The 18,367-nt window shown below is 61.6% G+C and overlaps 3 protein-coding genes across 6 annotated transcripts; 1 reads left to right on the top strand and 2 right to left on the bottom strand.

Annotated features, from left to right (window-relative positions):
- Positions 1–5,721: 5,721 nt before the first annotated feature.
- PRDX5 (peroxiredoxin 5) lies at positions 5,722–8,619 on the bottom strand. The gene is made up of 6 exons (XM_084895960.1): positions 8,370–8,619; positions 6,993–7,127; positions 6,391–6,522; positions 6,281–6,319; positions 6,048–6,109; positions 5,722–5,949 (listed from the first exon to the last, which is right to left on the bottom strand). The coding sequence occupies exons 1-6, from the start codon at positions 8,532–8,534 to the stop codon at positions 5,844–5,846; spliced, it is 639 nt and encodes a 212-aa protein (XP_084752086.1). The 5' UTR covers positions 8,535–8,619; the 3' UTR covers positions 5,722–5,843.
- TRMT112 (tRNA methyltransferase activator subunit 11-2) lies at positions 7,490–10,038 on the top strand. Of its 2 annotated transcripts, XM_084895971.1 has the most exons (6): positions 7,490–7,589; positions 8,093–8,182; positions 8,802–9,300; positions 9,395–9,496; positions 9,591–9,680; positions 9,764–10,038. In XM_084895971.1, the coding sequence occupies exons 3-6, from the start codon at positions 9,112–9,114 to the stop codon at positions 9,869–9,871; spliced, it is 489 nt and encodes a 162-aa protein (XP_084752097.1). In that variant the 5' UTR covers positions 7,490–7,589; positions 8,093–8,182; positions 8,802–9,111; the 3' UTR covers positions 9,872–10,038. The 2 variants fall into 2 exon arrangements, with proteins under 2 accessions (XP_084752097.1, XP_084752096.1); XM_084895970.1 differs by lacking the exons at positions 7,490–7,589; positions 8,093–8,182 and having other exon boundaries at positions 8,765–9,300.
- ESRRA (estrogen related receptor alpha) lies at positions 9,989–18,171 on the bottom strand. 3 transcript variants are annotated; one of them, XM_084895894.1, is made up of 7 exons: positions 17,990–18,171; positions 15,524–15,860; positions 12,654–12,770; positions 12,364–12,492; positions 11,800–11,967; positions 11,438–11,707; positions 9,989–11,022 (listed from the first exon to the last, which is right to left on the bottom strand). In XM_084895894.1, exons 2-7 carry the CDS (start codon positions 15,846–15,848, stop codon positions 10,763–10,765), a joined length of 1,269 nt encoding a protein of 422 aa, XP_084752020.1. In that variant the 5' UTR covers positions 15,849–15,860; positions 17,990–18,171; the 3' UTR covers positions 9,989–10,762. The 3 variants fall into 3 exon arrangements, with proteins under 3 accessions (XP_084752020.1, XP_084752019.1, XP_084752018.1); XM_084895893.1 differs by lacking the exon at positions 17,990–18,171 and adding an exon at positions 17,300–17,495; XM_084895892.1 differs by lacking the exon at positions 17,990–18,171 and adding an exon at positions 16,531–16,643.
- Positions 18,172–18,367: the final 196 nt, after the last annotated feature.

Raw genomic sequence — 18,367 nt, 5'->3', positions numbered from 1 at the left:
TGTGGCTCTCCGAAGAGATTTCAATCGTTGTACTGCTGATATTTGGCTCTGTGGGCTAATGAGTTTGCCGACCGCTGGGTTAGACCATCAGGCCAGGACCTCTCCGTTCCCCCTGCTCTTACCGGCCACATTCATTCACCACACGGTCCCCGGGGAGACAGCCACCCCAAAATCACTCTGTAACGCGGCAGCGATGAGAGGTGCGCGGATGGGAAGGGATTACACTTCCGGAAAGGCACCGGAGGGGCTCAACAATGAAAGAGAAAAAAGATTGAAATAGCCTAAACCGGTTTGGCTCAGTGGTAGAGCGTCGGTCTGCGGACTGAAAGGTCCCGGGTTCGATTCCGGTCAAGGGCATGTACCTTGGTTGCGGGCACATCCCCAGTAGCGGGTGTGCAAGAGGCAGCTGGTCAATGTTTCTCTCTCATCAATGATTCTAGCTCTCTCTCTCCCTTCCTCTCTGTAAAATATCAATAAAATATATTAAATAAATAAATAAATAAATAAAATGGGGGGGGGCATCTCTAGGGAGGGGTTTGGGATGGGAATGGGGAAATAAGGACAATTATGTGAGACCATAATCAATAAAAAATAAATAAATGAATAAATAAAAATAAAATGGATTAATTATACTAAAGAACATAAGTTTTTTTGTGTTTTTTTTTTAAAGATTGAAATAATAAACAAGAAAATTTAAATTAAGAAAGTAAGTGGCCCTGGTGGGTTTGGTTCAGTGACTGGAGCATTGGCCTGTGGACTAAAGGGTCCCGGGTTCGATTCCAATTAAGGGCACGAGGCCCGGGTTGTGGGCTCAATCCCCAGTAGGGAGTGTGCAGGAGGCAGCCAATCAATGATTCCCTCTTATCATTGAAGTTTCTATCTCGCCCTCTCCCTTCCTCTCTGAAATAAATAAAAATAAGTATTTATAAAAAATTTTATAAATGGAACCCTGGCCAGTGTGGCTCAGTTGGTTGAGCATCATCCCCTGCACTGACAGGCCAGGGCACATGTGCCGGTTGTGAGTTCGGCCCCTGGTCGAGGAGACAACAAATCAGTGTTCCTCTCTCTCTTCCTCCCTCTCTCGTTCTCTCTCTAAAAATCAATAAAAACATTAATAAAAAAACAACAACAGCGGAGCTGAGATCAGGAGGGGCAGGTTACCGAGGCAAAGTGGGGAGGGAGGAGGGCAATCCGGGCAGCGGGGAGGGAAGCACGATGGCTCTGCGGCAGCTGGCAGTGTGACCAGCATTAGGTCCAGAAATCGTTTGCTTCATCGACTCCAACACTTTATTTCTCACATTTAAATCTCTAATTTAAAAATAAATAAATAAATAAATCTCTAATTTAAATCAAGGTGACGCGGTAGCGCGGCTGGCCGGCTGCCTTTCTGACACAGCTTAGGAATGTGTTTGCCCAGGACAAGTGAGTGAAACACGGACCCTAGATTCTTGCCAGCGGACAGAGGAGGAAACAGTGACTCAGAGAGGTCAGTGACTTCTCAAAGGCACACGGCTCTTAGCAGAGGACCAACCGGAGGAAGGCAGAGGGGCCAGGGCGCCAAGATGCTCGGGACCCAGGTGGGCTGGCCCGGCCAGGCAGGGGAGCCACGCGGGGGTCGGCAGGAGCCTCTGACCCCGAGGTGCACCCGCAGAGGGCCATCCGCTCGGAGTCGTCCTGAGGAGTCCCAGAGCGGGTGCCGGCTCAGACGTTCCTGAAACGCTCCCGGGCGGTTCGGATATCAGGGTCCGTCCCCGTCGGACCCCCTGTGAATGGTTCTTCTGCTTGGATGCCTCCGCCTCGGACTCCAGCCCAGGAAGCCCTCGGGGCGTCCGCTGGGGTTAGCCAACCGGCCCCATGGGACCTCATCTCCGAGCCGCAGGCTTCCTCGGCCCCCGGGGCAGGGGCCGTGTCGCAATTGCTCTCACATCCTCACTCCGGACACGCCTGGCTGCGCCCGTCTGGCCGGCTCTCTGGCTCGGTTCAGCTGAGTCAGGCCAGGGAGGCGGGTGGACTGGAGCTTGCCGAGGGGCTCCCTCACCCCGACCCACGGATCCGGGGACTTCCAGGCTCCGTTAGCTGAGGAGGGGTGTTCGTCAGAGGCTGGCAGGGGTCCCCTTCCTTTGAACAACTTTTTCCTTTGAAGTTTTCAGATACCTGATCAAAAATGTCAGGAGTGCATAAGGGTATAGAAAAAACATCAAGTCCTCCCCTGAGCACTCCCACCCCCAATCTTGGTCCTCCCTCACGTTTTCTGTGTCCCCCTGGGATGTCACTGCCCGCGTCCCTCTGTAGCAGGTGGTTGCGACCACACCCACAGCTGGGCACCTCCTTGTTGGGCAACACATTTTGCAACCTGCCTCACTGCTGCAAGGACCCTCGGCCTTGGCCTTGGCGGCTGGCTGTGTGGAATTCTAACACATCGTCCCTCAAACCAGCGGGCCCCAGCCTTGCGGACCTCACGGGCCACCGGTTGGTGACCGCTGACTTAAACTGTCTTGTTGACAAATATTTTACACATTTGCATATTTTGCCATTGCTTCAGTGCTGTAGTAAGTGCCCTTCTCAGATAGCTTTTTCTGGCGGGTTTTGGGGAGTTCATGGCATGGGGATCCAAGAAGTAGGTGAAAAGCAGAGGAAGACGCAGACACATGGACAACGTGGGGAACTGCCGCCGTGTCCCTGCCGTCTCCCGCCTGGGGCTCGGTGTCCCCTCTGCACAGCGGGGGAGGGTGGGGGCCGGAAGAGCAGGGACTGACCCTAAGGCCGGAGCAGAGGACTCTGGGCAGGAAGGAACAGGGCTCACGGAGGCCAGGGGAGGTGGTGGCCTGGTCCAGCCGGAGCCCTGGCCCAACAAGGGCTGAGTCAGAGAGCGGTGTTTTCTCCAGAGCCCGCCTGGCACTCAGCACCCTGGGGCCGGGGGTGGGGGCGGGCGCACGCAGCTCCTTAACCAGACAGGTGCTCCTTAACCAGAGCTCAAACACTGGAACAGCCTCTGGGCCACGGACCTCTGGGCTAGAGCCTGAGGGGCTCCCTCCCCCACCACCCAAGTGTGTGCGACAGACGGGGCGGCGGGAGGAGGCAGTGGGAGCCGAAGCCAGGGAGGGCGGGCCCAGGGCCCAGTGCCCAGTGCCAGGCCAGGTGCCCAGGGACAGGGTGTGGCCTGCAGAACCGGCCGGAGCTGCTGAACACATCCCAGCCCCACTGCTGCCCCCCAGCCAGCTCTCCCTTCCTGCTCTCCCCAGGGCACCCCACACTTCCGGGGGACCCTGCCCTGCCTCCCCGGAGCCTTCACCACGGCTGGCCGCTGGCACCGGCCCTCCTCTGGGCAGCCTCCGCCCAGCGCCCAGGGAGCCGTTTGAAATAATATTAGCTGCTCAGTCCCTTCCCACCCTCCCCTCAGCGGTGCCTCCCTGTACTTTGTGGGTGTTTTTTTGGGGGGGGGGGTATTTGTTTTTTTTAATGTAACTTTTATTTATTTATTTTTAAGCAATCCTCACTCAAGCATATTTTTCCATTGACTTTTTAGAGAGAGTGGAAGGAAAAGGGAGAGACAGGGAAACTCTGAAGTGAGAGAGACATAATGATTGGTTGCCTCCTGCATGCCCGAGGAGGGCCGGGAGCCTGCAACTGAAGTATGTGCCCTTGACCGGAATCGAATGTTATAAAAACGCTCCATCCACTGAGCCAAACCAGCTAAGGCTCATCCCCTCCTTTAAAAAAGAAATATATATTTTTTAATTGATTTCAGAGAGGAAGGGAGAGAAACATCAATGATGAGAGAGAATCGTTGATCAGCTGCCTCCTGCACACCCAGGGATTTTTAGGGTGAGTGGAAGAGAAAGGGAGAGACAGAGAGAAACATCGGTGTGAGAGAGAGAGCCTGACCAGGGCCTGAGCCAGGGAGGAGCCTGCAACCAAGGTGCATGCCCTTGATTCCTCCTGGGGATCAAGCCCACAACCTGAGCATGTGCCCTTGGCCAGAATCAAACCCCGGACCTCCCAGTCCACAGTCGAACGCTCTATCCACTGAGCCAAACCCCAGGCCCCTCCGCTTGGGCCCAATCCTCGCCGTGGCCACGGCTGGCTGCTCACCATCCTCTCCCCCTTAGTCGCAGACCGTGGTTTCCAGTTAGACCCACGGCGTCCTGAGCAAAGGGGACCTCCCCCGGGCCTCACAGTTAGCGTGGCCACGCGAGCACGCTCCGCCCAGCGAGACGCCCGTGGAAAGGATGTGTGGCGGCCTCCAGGAAACCAGCCAGCGGACACGGGTCTTTTATCTCCTTCCTGCGGGCTGGCCCACCCTGTGGCGGCTGGAGCTCGAGCACCCAGGTTAGAAGTGACAGCGCAGCCAGAGGAGCAGCGTGGGTCCCTGATCACCTGGAGCTGCCACACCAGCCCCAGACGGTGGGCCTGTGGCTCTCCTCCCCGGCCGGCTCCCACGCCCTCTCCTCTCCCTCAGCTGTGCCCGTTGTGTGGGGCAGCAGCTTGGGGCCACCCCACCTGCACACCTCCAGCCGCTGACCCTCCCCCGGAGCACCTCCAGGGCCCCTCCTCACCCTTCTCCCTGACCCCCGTGAGTGCGGCCTGGTCAGCTGGTGCTGGCCGGACCGCAGGGGGCAGTGCTGGGTGAGTCAGGCTGGACACACAGGCACTTTATTGCCTTCACAGAAGAGGCATTTCTTACAAACTGAAGATAAGACTCCACCAGCACAAAGATTTGCCCCTCGGAGCCTCCCTCCCCCGGGGCCAGGGGTGTGCCTGTCCCCTGCCCCATCGCCCAGGGCCAGAGCACCATCTCAGACCAACCCAGAGGCCAGCCTGCAGGCCCCTTCTTCCCAAGAATGTGCTTCTATCGCTAAGAAATCTCGACTCCCATTTCCTGGAACACTCTGGGTATTGCCTCGTTGTGTTTCTAGTTTGAAAACCCTAAAACCTTTGAATAAAACCTCCCGATTTCATCTACACTCCGTCAATGTAGCCCACCTGAACGGCCCCCTCCCTGCACCCCGCACCCCACCTTAGGCTGTGACCTCCCAACTGCAGGGGCCTAATGATCCTGCTTACTGCTAAGCACATGGCTTCCCGGGACAAAGGCAAAGGCCAAGAGCAGGCTCTGAAGAAGGTAACAGCCCAGCCCCAATCCCACTGGCCTCCCTGATCCCCAGCCGCTCACAGTACGCCCACCACTGGTCAGGCCTTACCCCGTCTCCTCCCCTCCACACTTCACCTAGTCTCCTCTTCCAGGGAGCCCTCCTGGACTGAACCAGCACTGCCTCTACTGATGAAGCCTTCTGCTAGTCAGATGGTCCCAAGCTGCCTTCCCAGGATGAGGGTGCTCCTGGGAAGGGTTCTACAGTCTGAAAAAATGGTGGGGCTGGGCATGAGCCACAGTTCCTAGCCTAGAGTTCATGGTCTAAATGAGATCAGCCAGCACCCAGAGATCGAATGCAGAAGTCTGGGCACAGGCCAGCTCTGGCTGCCTGGGGCCTTTCCAGCTCTGCCCGCTGTCTGCTCCTTCCCTTGCCCTTCAGAACACTGGCCCTTTCTCTGCTTGCGGACGGATGCTCCCTGACTCCTCCCCCAAAAGGCCTTCCCTCACCACCCCCAAAATTAATCAAAGGTCCCCTCTAGCAGTCCCCCCTCAGTCCCCGCCCCGGCCGCACAGCTATGACTGCATGAGGCCTGGGCCACAGCAAACCAGCAACTCAACGTCCAGGAGCCGGCGTGAACCAGGTGTTTATTGCAGAAGTCTGGCTAAGGCTCCGCGTGGTGGCCAGCTGAAGCTGGACCGGCCTCGCCCTGGCTGGGCAGGTGTAGGAGGAGAGGGCCGGCGGGCCAGGGCCTCAGAGCTGCGAGAGGATGTTGGGGGCCAGGCTGCAGGTGAGGCCTGTGCCGTCCGGCTCCACGTTGAGGGCCTTCACTACCCCGTTCTCTATCACCATGGAGAACCTGCCAGAGAGGGCGGGCCCGTTACAAGCGCTGGGCCTGGAGGCTGGGAACAGAGGGGGGGGTGGCAGGGGAAACCACGGGGAACCTCCCACTTTTACCTCTTGAGCCGTCGATTCCCAAAGAGAGGCACCAGCGCGTCATCCAGTAACAAATCTGTCTCCTAAGAAGAGAGACAGAAACAAGGGTCAGGAACCCCAAGAACAGCCAAACTCCCGGCTGCTCCCCACATGGGTCATGACCCCCCTAAATCCCTGCTTCCAAGGCCTGGCAGAGGGGCCCCAGTCCAGCTGCAGGGAGACGGGGGGGGGGGGGGGGGGGGCGTTGCACTCACCTTCCCAAAGGCCCCCGTGGGGTCAGCCAGAAGCCGAATCTAAAGAGAAAGTCAAGGTCACAGAAAAGCCTCCCGCCTGGCCCCTGGCCCCTGCAGGACCCACGCCTCACCTTGCCTTGTGTGCTGTGGGCTCGGCCCCACTCCTCAGTCACAAAGACGTCGTTAACACTCAGACAGGCCACCACCTGGGCGCCCTTGGCCTTCAGAGCCGCCGCCTGCTCCACAAACCCCGGCAGGTGAGTCTGGGGGGGAAACACAGGCTCAGCAACGGGACAGCTGCCTCCTCTCCCCGGCCCAGCCTCATCTCCAGGCTTCCTCCCTGTCCTGCTCCAACCCTCTCATCAGCCACGAGAGCTGCCTAAGCCATGGGTCCTTTTAGCCTGGCCACGGGGAGCTTGGATCCACACTTGAGATTTCTGTGGTCAAGGCCGTGAATTTCCTGTAGGCATAATTATTTACCAAACGCCTCCACCGTGCCCGCCAGCCAGCAGGATCAACGAGAGGCGTTGGGTTTCACTGTAATACCCTTTCTTCCGCTCCTGAGGCCACTGCCTTTCCACAGCCTGTTTGTTCTCTGACACTCTGGCATGTTAGCCTCATGTCACCTGCACACACCGCTGCAAGCTGCCGCGGGACAACACGGAGGGCCATGAACAGTGCAGACGTGCGCACAGGCTGCCCCCTGCTGAGCCCCAGGAGGGCAGGGCCTCACCTTGGAGCAGCCCGGGGTGAAGGCTCCAGGGACTCCAAACAGCACCCCCTTCTTGCCCTTGAACAGCTCGGCCAAGTCCACCTTGTTCCCAGGCTCCCCTTCAAACACCACCACGGACGGGAGGGCGTCCCCCACCTGAGGGAGGACAAGTTCAGGGTCAGGGAGTGGGGGGCAAGCCGGGGGCGGTCAAGGGGAGGACGGAGGCCTGGGAGCCAGGACAGGCGAGGCCAGGGCTGACTCAGGACAGGATGTCTGATCTGCCCGAGCGTCCAGAGGCCCCTCCCAGCCTCCCTCCCGCTCCCCCTCTGTTACCCCACACCCTCCAGGCTCAGGCTGGCCCCATTCCTCTTTGAGGGCCTGTTGGTAACAACAGGAAAAGGGAGACAACGCCTCCCACGTGTGGCAACTCCTTGCAACACCTCGCAACAAGCTGTCTGGTTACAGGAAAGAAGTGGGACAACTGGCAGGAGGGGGAGGGGCAGGGGGCTGTATGGGGGGAGGGGCTGAAAAATGGAGGGAGAGGATCCCGGTTGGTCTATGTCCATCCCAAGATGAGAACATGAGAACAGCAGAAGGCGGGGAAGGTTTAGTTATGTGGTGTGTTGTTGTTGTTTTTTTTGGGGGGGAGCGATTGTGGGGGTAGGTCCCTACATCCAGGAGGTACAGAGTTAAAATAGAAACCTCTGGAAGGGAAAGATCAGTCTACCTGGGAGTGTGCGAGGGTGTCATGGCGGGAGGGAGACAGAGGGAGGGAGGGCGGTTGGGATAGGACGAAGCAGAGGGAGGAGGAGGTCTCAGAGGTTTTTGGGGGGGAAGGGGGTAGTTCTGCGGCGCTGGTTCAGCATGAGAGGCTCGCTGGGCTAAAGCGTGGGCATTAGCTGTGGGTGGCGGGATGGGGGAGGCATGGCAGGGCTCTAAGAGACAATGTTTCCGAAGATGGGGGAGGGGGGAGGCCTGATAACAGCCTGATAAAAGCGTGCAAAGGGTACAGCAGGGTGTGGGGGGGGGGGCTGAAAGGGGACCCTGGCGCAGAGGACGGTCCAGAGGTGGGGGCGGCCATGGTATTCCACCGCCTGGAAAGGGATGCGCCCCCATCACAGGTGTCGCAGTGAATGCGGAAGAGAAGCCTCGAAAGCCTCGGGGGCAGCCTCGGGAGATGGAGCACGAAACCCTTAAAGCTGGCGAGAAAGGTGGGTTTGTTGAGAGGACCGGGGACAGACGCGCGGGAGCCTCTAGGGCGGCGGAGCGCGGTCCCGGCAGGAAAAGAGGGGCCGGAGGGTGGGGGGCCGGGGCCGCGGCCTCAGCGGCACGGAGGGCCTGGAGAGATGGCGGGAGAGGGAGAGGGGTCAGGCCTGGCCGGACGGGGCCAGCGGTCACCTTGATCGGGGCCATAGCGACAGCGGCGCTTCTGAAACCGCGGGCTCCGCCGAGCGTCCACGCGAGGCCTCCTTCTGAGCGCCCTCCGCCTCCCGCCGCTGCCGCGCAACGGACGGCGACCGCACGGGCGAGTACCGAACCCGACAGGCGGCCCAGGGTGCACATTCCGGTCGGCCCCACGAGGGGTATTCAGGCCACCACCGCCCCGCGCCGCCCCCGCGCCGCCCCCGTGCCCGCCCCCGGGCGTCCGCGGGGGGCGGGGCCTGGTGGCCGTGCCGCAGCGGAACCTGCAGAAGGCGGGGCCTCAGGCCACCGCGGGGCGGCGCCGCGGGGCGGGCGTGGGGGCGGGGCGGATGGGCGGGGCTTCGGCGGCCGGGCGGCTTATTTGCGTACGAGGAGGGGCGACGTAGCCTAATTAACGGATTGGGGCAGGGTGACGGTTCCTTAACCGGAAGCGAGGGGCAGGAGACGACGGTTCCGGGCGCCTTCGTGGAGTAAAACACGCTCATTTCGCACTCAACCGAGGCCCCGGCACTGCGACTTCCCTACGTACAACAGGACCTGCAGCGAGGGGAGGTTTGGCTCGGGCACAGCCCCCGGGCCTGCCCCGAGACAGCCTCCGCCGGGATGCTCCCGGTAGCCACGCGTGACGCGAGGAAGCCTCGGCAGGACCTGCGCTCCCGCGAGCACCAGAAGTTCCAGCAGCTTCGGCCGCTTCAGCTCCTCCGGGCCCGGCGATAGGATGGAGAGCGGGGCGGCCCCGGAAGTTAATGCACAGAGACCCGGAAGTGACGCCGCGGAGTGCCTGCCTCCTTCCGGTTCCGGCCGGAGGGGAAAAGAGAGTTGCGGCGACATGAAGCTGCTCACCCACAATTTGCTGAGCTCACACGTGCGAGGGGTGGGACCCCGTGGATTCCCGCTGCGTCTCCAGGTACAGCGCAGGGGCCGCTCGGGCGCCTGTTTCCCGGGAAGGAGAGGGAAACCAGGCTCCGATCCCTGCCCAACCGAACCTTTCCGCCCTGCAGGCTACGGAGGTCCGCGTCATCCCGGTGGAGTTCAACCCGGACTTCGTGGCTCGTATGATACCCAAAGTGGAGTGGGCGGCGCTTTTGGAGGCGGCCGATCATGTGAGGACCCTCCCCCCGCCCGTGGGCACCCAGCCCCTTTGCTCCTGGCCGGGGTTGGGGATGCCCAGGGATAATTTAGGTCTCTTGCCCACAGTTGCGTCTGGTTGAGGTGCCCAAAGGGCCCATTCAGGGGTATGAGCAAGATGAGACGTTTCTGAGGAAGATGCACCACGTGCTGCTGGAGGTGAGCCTGGGCTGTCACTTGCTTCCTGGCTACACAGCCACCCGGAGGCCGCCAGTGCTCAGCTCTTCCCCCCTTCCCCGCAGGTGGAGGTGGTGGAGGGCACTCTGCAGTGCCCAGAGTCTGGACGTGTGTTCCCCATCACCCGCGGAATCCCCAACATGCTGCTGAACGAGGAGGAAACCGAGACGTAATCGCGCCAGGCACTCGTTTTTCATACTGTGACCATGTGTGTGTTTTTATGTATTTCCTGTTGGTTAGTTTTGTCACGTGTATTCCCAGCTCTTGACCCAGTGACACGCCACACAGTGTTCTTGAGCTCGATATATATGTTTTTCTCATTAAAGGTTCAAAACCAAAAGCGGTTTCTCTTTGCAACAAATATACATTAAAATAGAGTCTCTGTACAGCCACGGGCTCTGGGCCCTGGCTTGCCCCATGTCCCTGCGCCTCCCTGGCCAAACCCAAAAATAAATATAGTGTTATTGCTCTGCAGGGCATAGAGGCAGTGCTCTCCCTACCCCTGAGGAGCCTGGGTGGGAGCTGATGGGGACCCTGGCCACCCCAGGGGTCCAGGGGCTGGAGCCTGCTTGGAGTTATTGCTTCAAGGGGTGGAGGGGCAGAATGCCCAATGCAAATGATGAGAGAGCCAAGGGGGCAGGGGCTTTTGCTCTCCAAATTCCCCTCTGCTCTGGAGAGGGGGTCGGATTAAGCAGCAGCAAAAGCATCACCCACTGGGAGACTGGCCTCCACTCCCTTCCCTCCCTGAGATCAGGCTTCTGCCCCCCTCCCCTACACATCCCCTGCAGCCCCCTATGGCTTCCACAGCACCCCCTGCACTCTGGGGGCACCTTATGGCTTGCAAGGGGCAGCACTGTGCCCAGAGACTGGGCACACACGTTCCCAGCTTCTAACACCCCCGAAGGAGGGGGAGGAGAGGGCGTAGGGCCTGCTCCCAGGGACTGATGGTATTGCCTTGGCCCTGCCAGCAGGCTTGGCACTGCCGACCCCAGCTCTGCCCCCTTGGGGCTGGCCCCATGCTGGGCGGGTCCTGCCAGCACCCCCACCCATGCCCACCCCTTGCCTCAGTCCATCATGGCCTCAAGCATCTCCAAGAACAACTTGTGCATGGGCACCTTGCCCTCCAGCTTCACCCCGTAGAAGTGGGCCAGCACTTTGCCCGCTGTCTGGCGAAGGAGTGGTAGTGTGAGCAGCAGCCTGCCTGCCCGCCGCCTCTCGGCACCCCCTCCGGGGCCCGCCCGGCCTGCTTCATACTCCAGCAGGGCCTCATGGAGAGCTTCTCGCAGCTGCTCCACAGCCTCCGCATCTTCGATGTGCACAGAGTCTGCAAGGAGTGGGGAGAGAGCTTTGACAGGGACCATCTCCGGGGAGGAGAGAGCCCGCATCTGCCTGGGCGCTGAGGGATGGAGCCTACACAGGAGCCGGACACAGACTTGTCGGTTGTCTGACTGAGGCAACACTCACTGCTTGTGCCCATGAGCCAGGGCCCACCCTTTCTCAACTAGGGTGCCCTCTTGTCCTCCCGCCTCCCCTCCCACCGAGTGGTTCGCCTTTCCAGTGAGCACGGCTCTAGGGTTCAAAGTCCCAGGTGCAGTTCCTGGGCCTGCGCCTGCCTTTGTGGCTCGCAGCAAGTGGCTGTTCTTCCCTGTGCCTGTTTCCTTGTCTGCAAAACGGGACTGCGCCACCGTGAGAGCTAGGGAGGGCCTCCTGGAGACTTGTCAGCACCTACCCAGGCTCACCTGAGTTGGCAAGGGCCAGGGCCTTCAGCAGGACGTACTCCTCCCGCTCCAGCCGCAGGGCCTGCAGCCGCCGCACTAGCTGCAGCAAGGCAGCCCCGAGTTCCCCCAGGCCAGCTGCTCGGGCCCCCTCTTCATCCAGGACCAGGTCCTCGGCGAAGGCCAGCTCGTCCTGCAGCGGCAGTGAGCGCTGGGCCACACCCAGCACCAGTACCTCCATCCACACGCTCTGCAGCACTGACATCTGGTCCGACAGCGACAGCGACGAGAAGCCTGGAGGGCCACGGGAGCACACGGGGCTGAGCAGGCCCCGGCGCCAGGCCTGGCTGGCCTACCCGGGGGGCCCGCGTCACCTGGCCCTTTACCTGGGATGCTCTTGGCCCAGCTGATGGTGACCACGATCTCTCGGTCAAAGAGGTCGCAGAGGGTAGCCACGGCCGGGAGGTGTCCGTCAGGGCCCGCGGGGTCGGGCATGGCATACAGCTTCTCGGGCTCGACCACCAGCAGGTGGGACACCAGTGCGTTCACTGGGGCTGCAGGGACAGTTGGGAGAGGCCCTGGAATTCATCACCTTGCAGGCCCTTTGGAGTCAAACATCTCCCAGAGTCGGTCCCCCCGAGGCCATCCTCTGGGCACTGCTCAGACCCCTGTCTCCAGGAGGGGCACTGCCTAACCCCCGGGGAAGGCAGTCTGTGCGAACAGGTTCCCAGTGTTAGCAAACCTCTCCCTGTTCCCAGCTGTATACTCGGGACAGACAGACAAAGGTCTTTTCACGAATGCTTTTTGGGGAAAACGGATAAGTGAATAGATGAAGGGAAAACGGGTCCCAGTACCCAAAATAACTCCTGTCCTCAGAGAACCACACCAGACAGGCCTCTTGAGTCCTAGCGCAATCGCAACCCTAGAGCTCCAAGGAGCCCCAGACTCACCCGTCTTCCGAGGGCCGCCAGCCACTGCCAGGGGCCCGGCCGGGAAGGGTCCTGGGAAGGGCAGTGGGTCCACCTCTGGTCGCCGCTTGTACTTCTGCCGCCCACCCCGGACGCGGTCCAGACGTACCCCTTGAATTGCAGGACAGGGCTGTGTCCTAGAGGCTGGGGGCGGCTTGCTCTGCAGAGCCCTCCTGCCCAACCCATTCCCCCACAGCGTCTCAGGCTTTGCCCCCTCCAGCCCCAGGCGCCCAGCTCCCCAACCCTCGCCAAGGCTCCCGCCCAGCACTCACCCTCTTTGAGCATGCCCACCCGCAGGCACTTGGTGAAGCGGCAGGCCTGGCAGGCCTTGCGTCTGCGCTTGGTGATCTCGCACTCATTGGAGGCCGGACAGCTGTACTCGATGCTCCCTGCCAGGAAGAGGCAGGGCTCCAGTGGCGGCCTCCCAGGGCCCGGAGGCCCAGCAGACAGGACAGCCCTGACTCCCCGGGCAGGCACGGGTCTGGGGAGAGCAGGAGTGCTGTGAGTGGGGCGGGGAAGCCCGGGGCAGTGAGGGGAATGGCTGCTGGGCTGGGGGCCCCTGTCTGGGCAAAAGGGCTGGGACCGGGGGAGTCAGGCTGCATATGCCTCCTGTCAAGCCACGTCTCTGGTCTCCTGCCCTCGTCTGCTCTCTTCCAGGGTCACAATGGCCTCTCCCTCTACTGCGCAATTCTCATCTTCACCTTCCATGGCCTCCAGGGGTGTCTAACACCGACTCCTAGGATCTCCGAGGCACTTTTCTTTTGCTTTTAGGACACCCTCCTGGTTTCCCTGCCACTCACTGGCCCCTTGGTGGGCTCTGAGTCCCCTGTGCTCCTTCCATTGGAGAGCCTCAGGGCTGCCCTCAGACCAGTTTCCTCTGACTCATCCCCATGCTGATCGTCCCTAAGTCGTGGGCTTTCAAATCTGTATCTCCTGCCTAGACCTGCCTGGACTGCTCATCCCTCTTCCTCCTCGACATCTCGCATGTCTGTCTAGAAGGCCCCACAAACCTAGCTGTGCCCATGATGCACCCCTCCGAAACCGCAACTCCACCCGTCAGCTGCTCACTCAGACACCTAGGCGGCATCTCTCATTCTGTCTCCGCCCCAAATCCAACCCGTCAGCTGACCCTGGGGGGCTTTCCCTCCCAATATGGCCTCCTGCTCTGCCCTTGCCTGAGGCACCTGATTAAACCTACTGTACTTTAGGTCCTGCCCCTCCCCTGCTCCATCCCGCCAGTGACTCCCCTTCTCAGAGTAAAAGCCCAGTGAACCCTGCGACCTGAGGCCTGCACCCCTGCTCTCAGCCCTCTGACTGCTTCCTCCTTGTGCTCTGCTCTGGCTCCAGGCCCCTAACTCAGGGCCACAGCTCCCTTTCCATCAGGCTCTCCGGTGGTCACCTCAGGGGGCCTTCCCTGGCCACCCTGCCAGGGGAGGGGGGAAGAGGATGCCACACGGCCCTCTGTGGGGAGTTTCTCATCAGCTCCCCGCACCATCAGATATGCCACCTGTGTCCATATCTATCTTCATCATCTGTCTCCGGACTTTAGCGTGGGCTCCAGGGGGGCATGGCACTTGGTGGGCGCTCCTAGCTGGCACATGACCCAGCCTGGCAGAACTGCTTCAGGACTGAATGACACACCAGCCAACATGCCCTTCGCATGTTTCTCCTCCGTCCTACCCACGCCTTCGCTCTCAGTTCAAGACGTCCCCGCCCGGAAGCCCTCGGAGCTCCGGACCCTGCCAGGTTCCTCGGTCCTCGCCCTGCTGCTCGCTCCTCAGCCCTTACACAGCTGTGCTGTAACAGCCGTGCGCAATGTGTCCTTTCCTCTCCCTCTGCTAGAAGGTGCAGTGTCTGAGGACCCGCCGTCCCGCCTTAGACCAGGGCGGCAAAGCACAGGTCTGTCGAGGCTCTGGTGGCTGCCTTGGGGCCTATCCTGACACTTCCATACACCAACTGTGTGACCTTGAACCAGTCCCACAAGCCGGCGAACCCTCAGTTTTCTCATTTGTAAAAATGGGTGGGAGAAACAGCACTTCTTATAAAGGTGAGTTGTGAGGAGGGGGTAATTGAGGTCCCACGTGTAGCATGGTTCCTAACACCTAAATATCAATAGGTGGTTATTTATGGCTAGTGCTCAATAAATATTTGTCCACTGAATCAGCAGCGAAGGAAGGGTCCCAGGGTGTCAGGAGACACCTGGATCTGAACCTGTTGGCTCCTGGGCTCCAGAGACAGAGGGGGCACCGAGGTTTTACACCCATGGGTGTTGGCAACGGCAAAGTCAAAGTGGCTCGTGTGTCACAATCATTGGTGAGGCACCTGTCCAAGGTTCAGTTATTAGTAATAAGCAGAGGCAGCAGTCTGGCATGTAAGAGCTCGACTCTGGACCTGAATTGACCCAAGTTCAAGTCCTAGTTCTGCCATTTTCTACCTTTAGGACTTGGACAATCTAAAATGATCTAAAACCTTCACTGGGCCTCAGTTATAATATTGGTGGCAGCTTGCAGGTTGCTGTGGGGGTACCAGGTCATGAATGTATCAGGAAATGTTCTCAGAAATTATACATGTTCCAGCCCCAAAGCAACCAGAGCTTTACATGAAAGCATAAGGAACAGGCACATCCCAAGCCTTGCTCCTATTTTGATATGCTTTCCTGAGCGAGAGAAACCCCCTGAGTGCTATCAGCAGGGGGCCTACCAGTCTTTTTAAAGTTAGGTTCTGACATAGGATGTAGCCCCTCTCAACTATAAAAACCTGTGCTGACGCTATTTTGGGGGAGGCAGTGGGAGTGTTTTACGCTAGCGAGAAGCCAGGAGCTGCCAGGAGCAAGAACAAAGCTGAGGAGCAGGCAGAGGCTGTCTCGAGCTGTTCAGACGGTGCTGGGCCTGTCACACCCAGGAAGACATCCCGAGTGCTCGCCCGCATCCCACATCCCACATCCCATCTACCAACACAGCCTGCTGGCTGTTTCACTTTCAAGGGGAAGAGCATTTCTCGGAGGTAAGAGGGCTGCGAGGACCGGGCTGCCAACCCCGAGTGGTGGTCTGGGGGGGGGGGTCTAGTGCCACTCAGCGGTGCACCGATTGGGTGGTGCCAGGCCCTGCGGGCAAAGGGCACAGAGGTGGAGATAGGGGCTCACCCTGGATGGTCCTCTTGAAGAAAGCTTTGCAGGCCTCGCAGGATGCCACACCATAGTGGTAGCCCGAGGCCACGTCTCCACAGACCAGGCACAGGCGTTTCGGCAGGGAGCTGAGCACCAGCTTCCCGCCGCCCTGCTCGCCGGGCCCAGCCCCCTCCCCATCCTCCTCTTCCTTGTGGCCTGGCAGGTGGCGCGTGGGAGCTGGGCCAGGGGCCAGGGCCACCGGGGGCTCGGGCTCGGTCTCCGAGGAGCCCTTGGGGCTGTCGGGGCTGGCTGGCTCTGCCTTGATGTAGAGAGGCTCAATGCCCACCACCTGGCTGGACATGGCGCTGGTCACCTGCGGGGAGAAGCCTGTCAGGGCGCAGGGAGGTGCTGGGTGGGGGGTGGAGACACCCTGCCACCCTGGTTGCCCAACCCCAGGCCCGGGGCCAGGCTGCCAGTATCAGTGAGGGGGAAGGAGGAGGTACAGAGTCCAAGGAAGGGCTGCCCGTGGAGAGCGCCCCCCTCCCTTGTTGCCATGGGAATAGAGTCTCCAGAGCCTCCAGGGCCAGTAACTGACAGCAAGTTGGTCCCATTAGGAACCTGCAAGAGACTCAGAAACCCCCTTACTCCTGCCCAGGCCAGGGAGCAGGGTAACCTTGGCCCCAGGCGACCTTCAGCTCCATCTGGAATCCTCAACTAGAAATGGGATACCCTCTCAAATTTCTCCAGACAGGGACCTCCCTCTCCCTCTCCCCAGTGTATCCCCAAGAGCACAGAGTGGGGGGGGGGGGTACTCAAGCCCAGGGCGGGTGGGTGTGCTCACAGGCGTGTGTTCACACCCTCACCCACTCCCACTCACCCGGCGGACAGCTGTCCTCACCTGCCCATTCAGCATGGCCCTTCCCCAGCCCCGTTCCCATTCACGCTCACTCCTTCCTCCCAAGTGCATGGCTCATCAGCAAAATCATAACCGCACACTCACCCTGACACGCTCACTCCCACGCCCTCCTGGCCCCCGCACTCACAGGCACAGCCCCTCGTGGGAACACATCAGGCCTTTCACACCTGACACACTGCCCCCTCCTGTCCCAGCAAGCCCACTCCAAGGCGCACCAACGGGCAGGCTCCGCCTCCTTGCACATCCCCCCACACCCCACCCGCCGGCACGTCCACTCGTCCACTCCGCTGCCGCTGCCGCAGAGCCCTCCTCCTGGGGCGCCCCGCCCCCACCCCTGCACACCTATGGGAAGTTGCCTAAAGTTGCCGCGTTCCCCTCCCCTCCCCCTCCGCCCGCCGGGCCCTCGATCAGGTTATCAGGAAGTAAGTGGGCAGTGCCAGGGAGGAGGAAGTTCTCCCCGGCCGGTGCGATGACCTTTGACCCAGAGAGGAGGGTGGCCCACGGCCCCTACGAGCGCCCCCACGTGGTCTTCAGAGCCCCTTCCCCGACCGGGAGCCCTCCCCATCTTCAGCCCGGCCCGCCCCTGGGACTTCGGCACGCTCCGGGCCGCACTGAACCCTGCCCGGGACCGGACCCGAGGCCCCAGCCCGCCCTGGCTGAGGGCTGGAGCCGGAGCCCCAGCCGGCCCTGCCCCAGGCCGGCACCCGAGCCTGGACGGCAGGTCCCGCCCGGACCCCGGCCTCGGCTGGCTCTCCACCGGGTCCCAGCCCAGACCCGGGCCGGACCCCGCCCGGAGCCCGCCCCCCGCCCGCCTCCCTATGAAATCGCCTCCCGCCTCGCACATGGCCCCCGCCCCCTCCCGCCCACCTCCCCAGCGCTGTCCCCTCCGCCCGGACCTGGGGCTCCGGCTGGGCGGCCGGGCGGGCATGGGGGCCGAGCGGGCCGGAGCGCCGGGTGAGCCGGGGGCGCGGGCGCCTCCTCCGCCGCCTCCGCGGGCCGCGCCGCCCCGCCGCGCCGCGTCCCCTCACTCGGCGGCGCCGCCGGCGGCTTGTAGGACACAAAAGGACATCGCGGCCGCTTCCTACTCCGCTCCTCCAGCTGACAGCGGGGGCGGGGCCGCCATGCAAAGCAGGGGGCGGGGCCGGCGCCCTATGCTAATCAGACCGGGGGGGCGGCGCCGGAGCCGGGCGAGTCGGACAGCGCCGGCGGAGCCAGCGGGCGGCTCTCGCGGACGCCCCGCCCCGTGGCCGCCAGCCACAGCGGCGCACTCGCGTCCGGGCCCCGCGGGGGGCGTGACCGGGGGCGACGCGAAGTGGCTCGGGACGGAGGCGGGGCCAAGAACGCCTTCACGAAACGAGACGGAGGAGGCGGGGCGCGCCGTGCGCGAGAGGAGCGGGCGACGGCGCCCCGAGAGACCACGGCGCATGTAAATGAGGCCCGACTAGCGGAGCGGCCGCATCTGCATATGCATGAGGGGCGGGGCCAGCGTGCCCGGGAAGGCGAGTGCTTTCCCTTTTTCCATTCCCCCCCCAAACCAGGGAACACCGTCGGGGCCCCTGGACCAAAGGCCCGGGACCCCCTCAAACCTGCGGAATCCGGGGTGGGAGAAGCAGATCGACCACATGCAAGAAGTCCTGGATGGCGAGTCCCGGGGAAGGCGGAGCTGGTATGGCCCCAACGGAGAACGCGCTCAAGGTCACTGCGGTGACCGAGTGAAGGTCACGGGGAAAGGCGGGGCCACGTGCGTCCGCCTCACGCAGACAGCCACGCACTGACTCACAGACCTCGCACAGGGTCTATTTTATTTCTCTAGGGTTCAAATTCCACACGGAGAGGGCCGGGTTTGGGTCCCCGGGCGGGGCGCGGGCCGGGCTGGAATTGGGGGCCAGGCTCAGTGCGCGGAGACGTGCAGCCTCCGGTTCCGCCGCTTCCGGAGACCCTCGATGTACCGCTGCAGCTGCTTG

Source organism: Pipistrellus hanaki (genome assembly GCF_964339955.1).
Source record: "Pipistrellus hanaki genome assembly, chromosome: 9".
Taxonomy (NCBI): Eukaryota; Metazoa; Chordata; class Mammalia; order Chiroptera; family Vespertilionidae; genus Pipistrellus; species Pipistrellus hanaki.
This window is presented reverse-complemented; position numbering and strand designations above follow the sequence as displayed.

Bases quoted from the DNA above. Each gene is read 5' to 3' on its own strand.
- PRDX5 (XM_084895960.1), bottom strand. From the start codon at position 8,534: ATGTGCACCCTGGGCCGCCTGTCGGGTTCGGTACTCGCCCGTGCGGTC. The intron at 6,523-6,992 runs GTGAGGCCCTGC...TTTCCCCCCCAG, and splicing joins TCACCCCGGGCTGCTCCAAG to ACTCACCTGCCGGGGTTTGT. The intron at 6,320-6,390 runs GTGAGGCGTGGG...CTTTCTCTTTAG, and splicing joins CCCACAGCACACAAGGCAAG to ATTCGGCTTCTGGCTGACCC.
- TRMT112 (XM_084895971.1), top strand. From the start codon at position 9,112: ATGGAGAGCGGGGCGGCCCCGGAAGTTAATGCACAGAGACCCGGAAGT. The intron at 9,301-9,394 runs GTACAGCGCAGG...TCCGCCCTGCAG, and splicing joins GATTCCCGCTGCGTCTCCAG to GCTACGGAGGTCCGCGTCAT. The intron at 9,497-9,590 runs GTGAGGACCCTC...TCTTGCCCACAG, and splicing joins TTTTGGAGGCGGCCGATCAT to TTGCGTCTGGTTGAGGTGCC.
- ESRRA (XM_084895894.1), bottom strand. From the start codon at position 15,848: ATGTCCAGCCAGGTGGTGGGCATTGAGCCTCTCTACATCAAGGCAGAG. The intron at 11,708-11,799 runs GTAAAGGGCCAG...GTGGCCCTCCAG, and splicing joins CTGGGCCAAGAGCATCCCAG to GCTTCTCGTCGCTGTCGCTG. The intron at 11,023-11,437 runs GTGAGCCTGGGT...CACTCCTTGCAG, and splicing joins CCTGGCCCTTGCCAACTCAG to ACTCTGTGCACATCGAAGAT.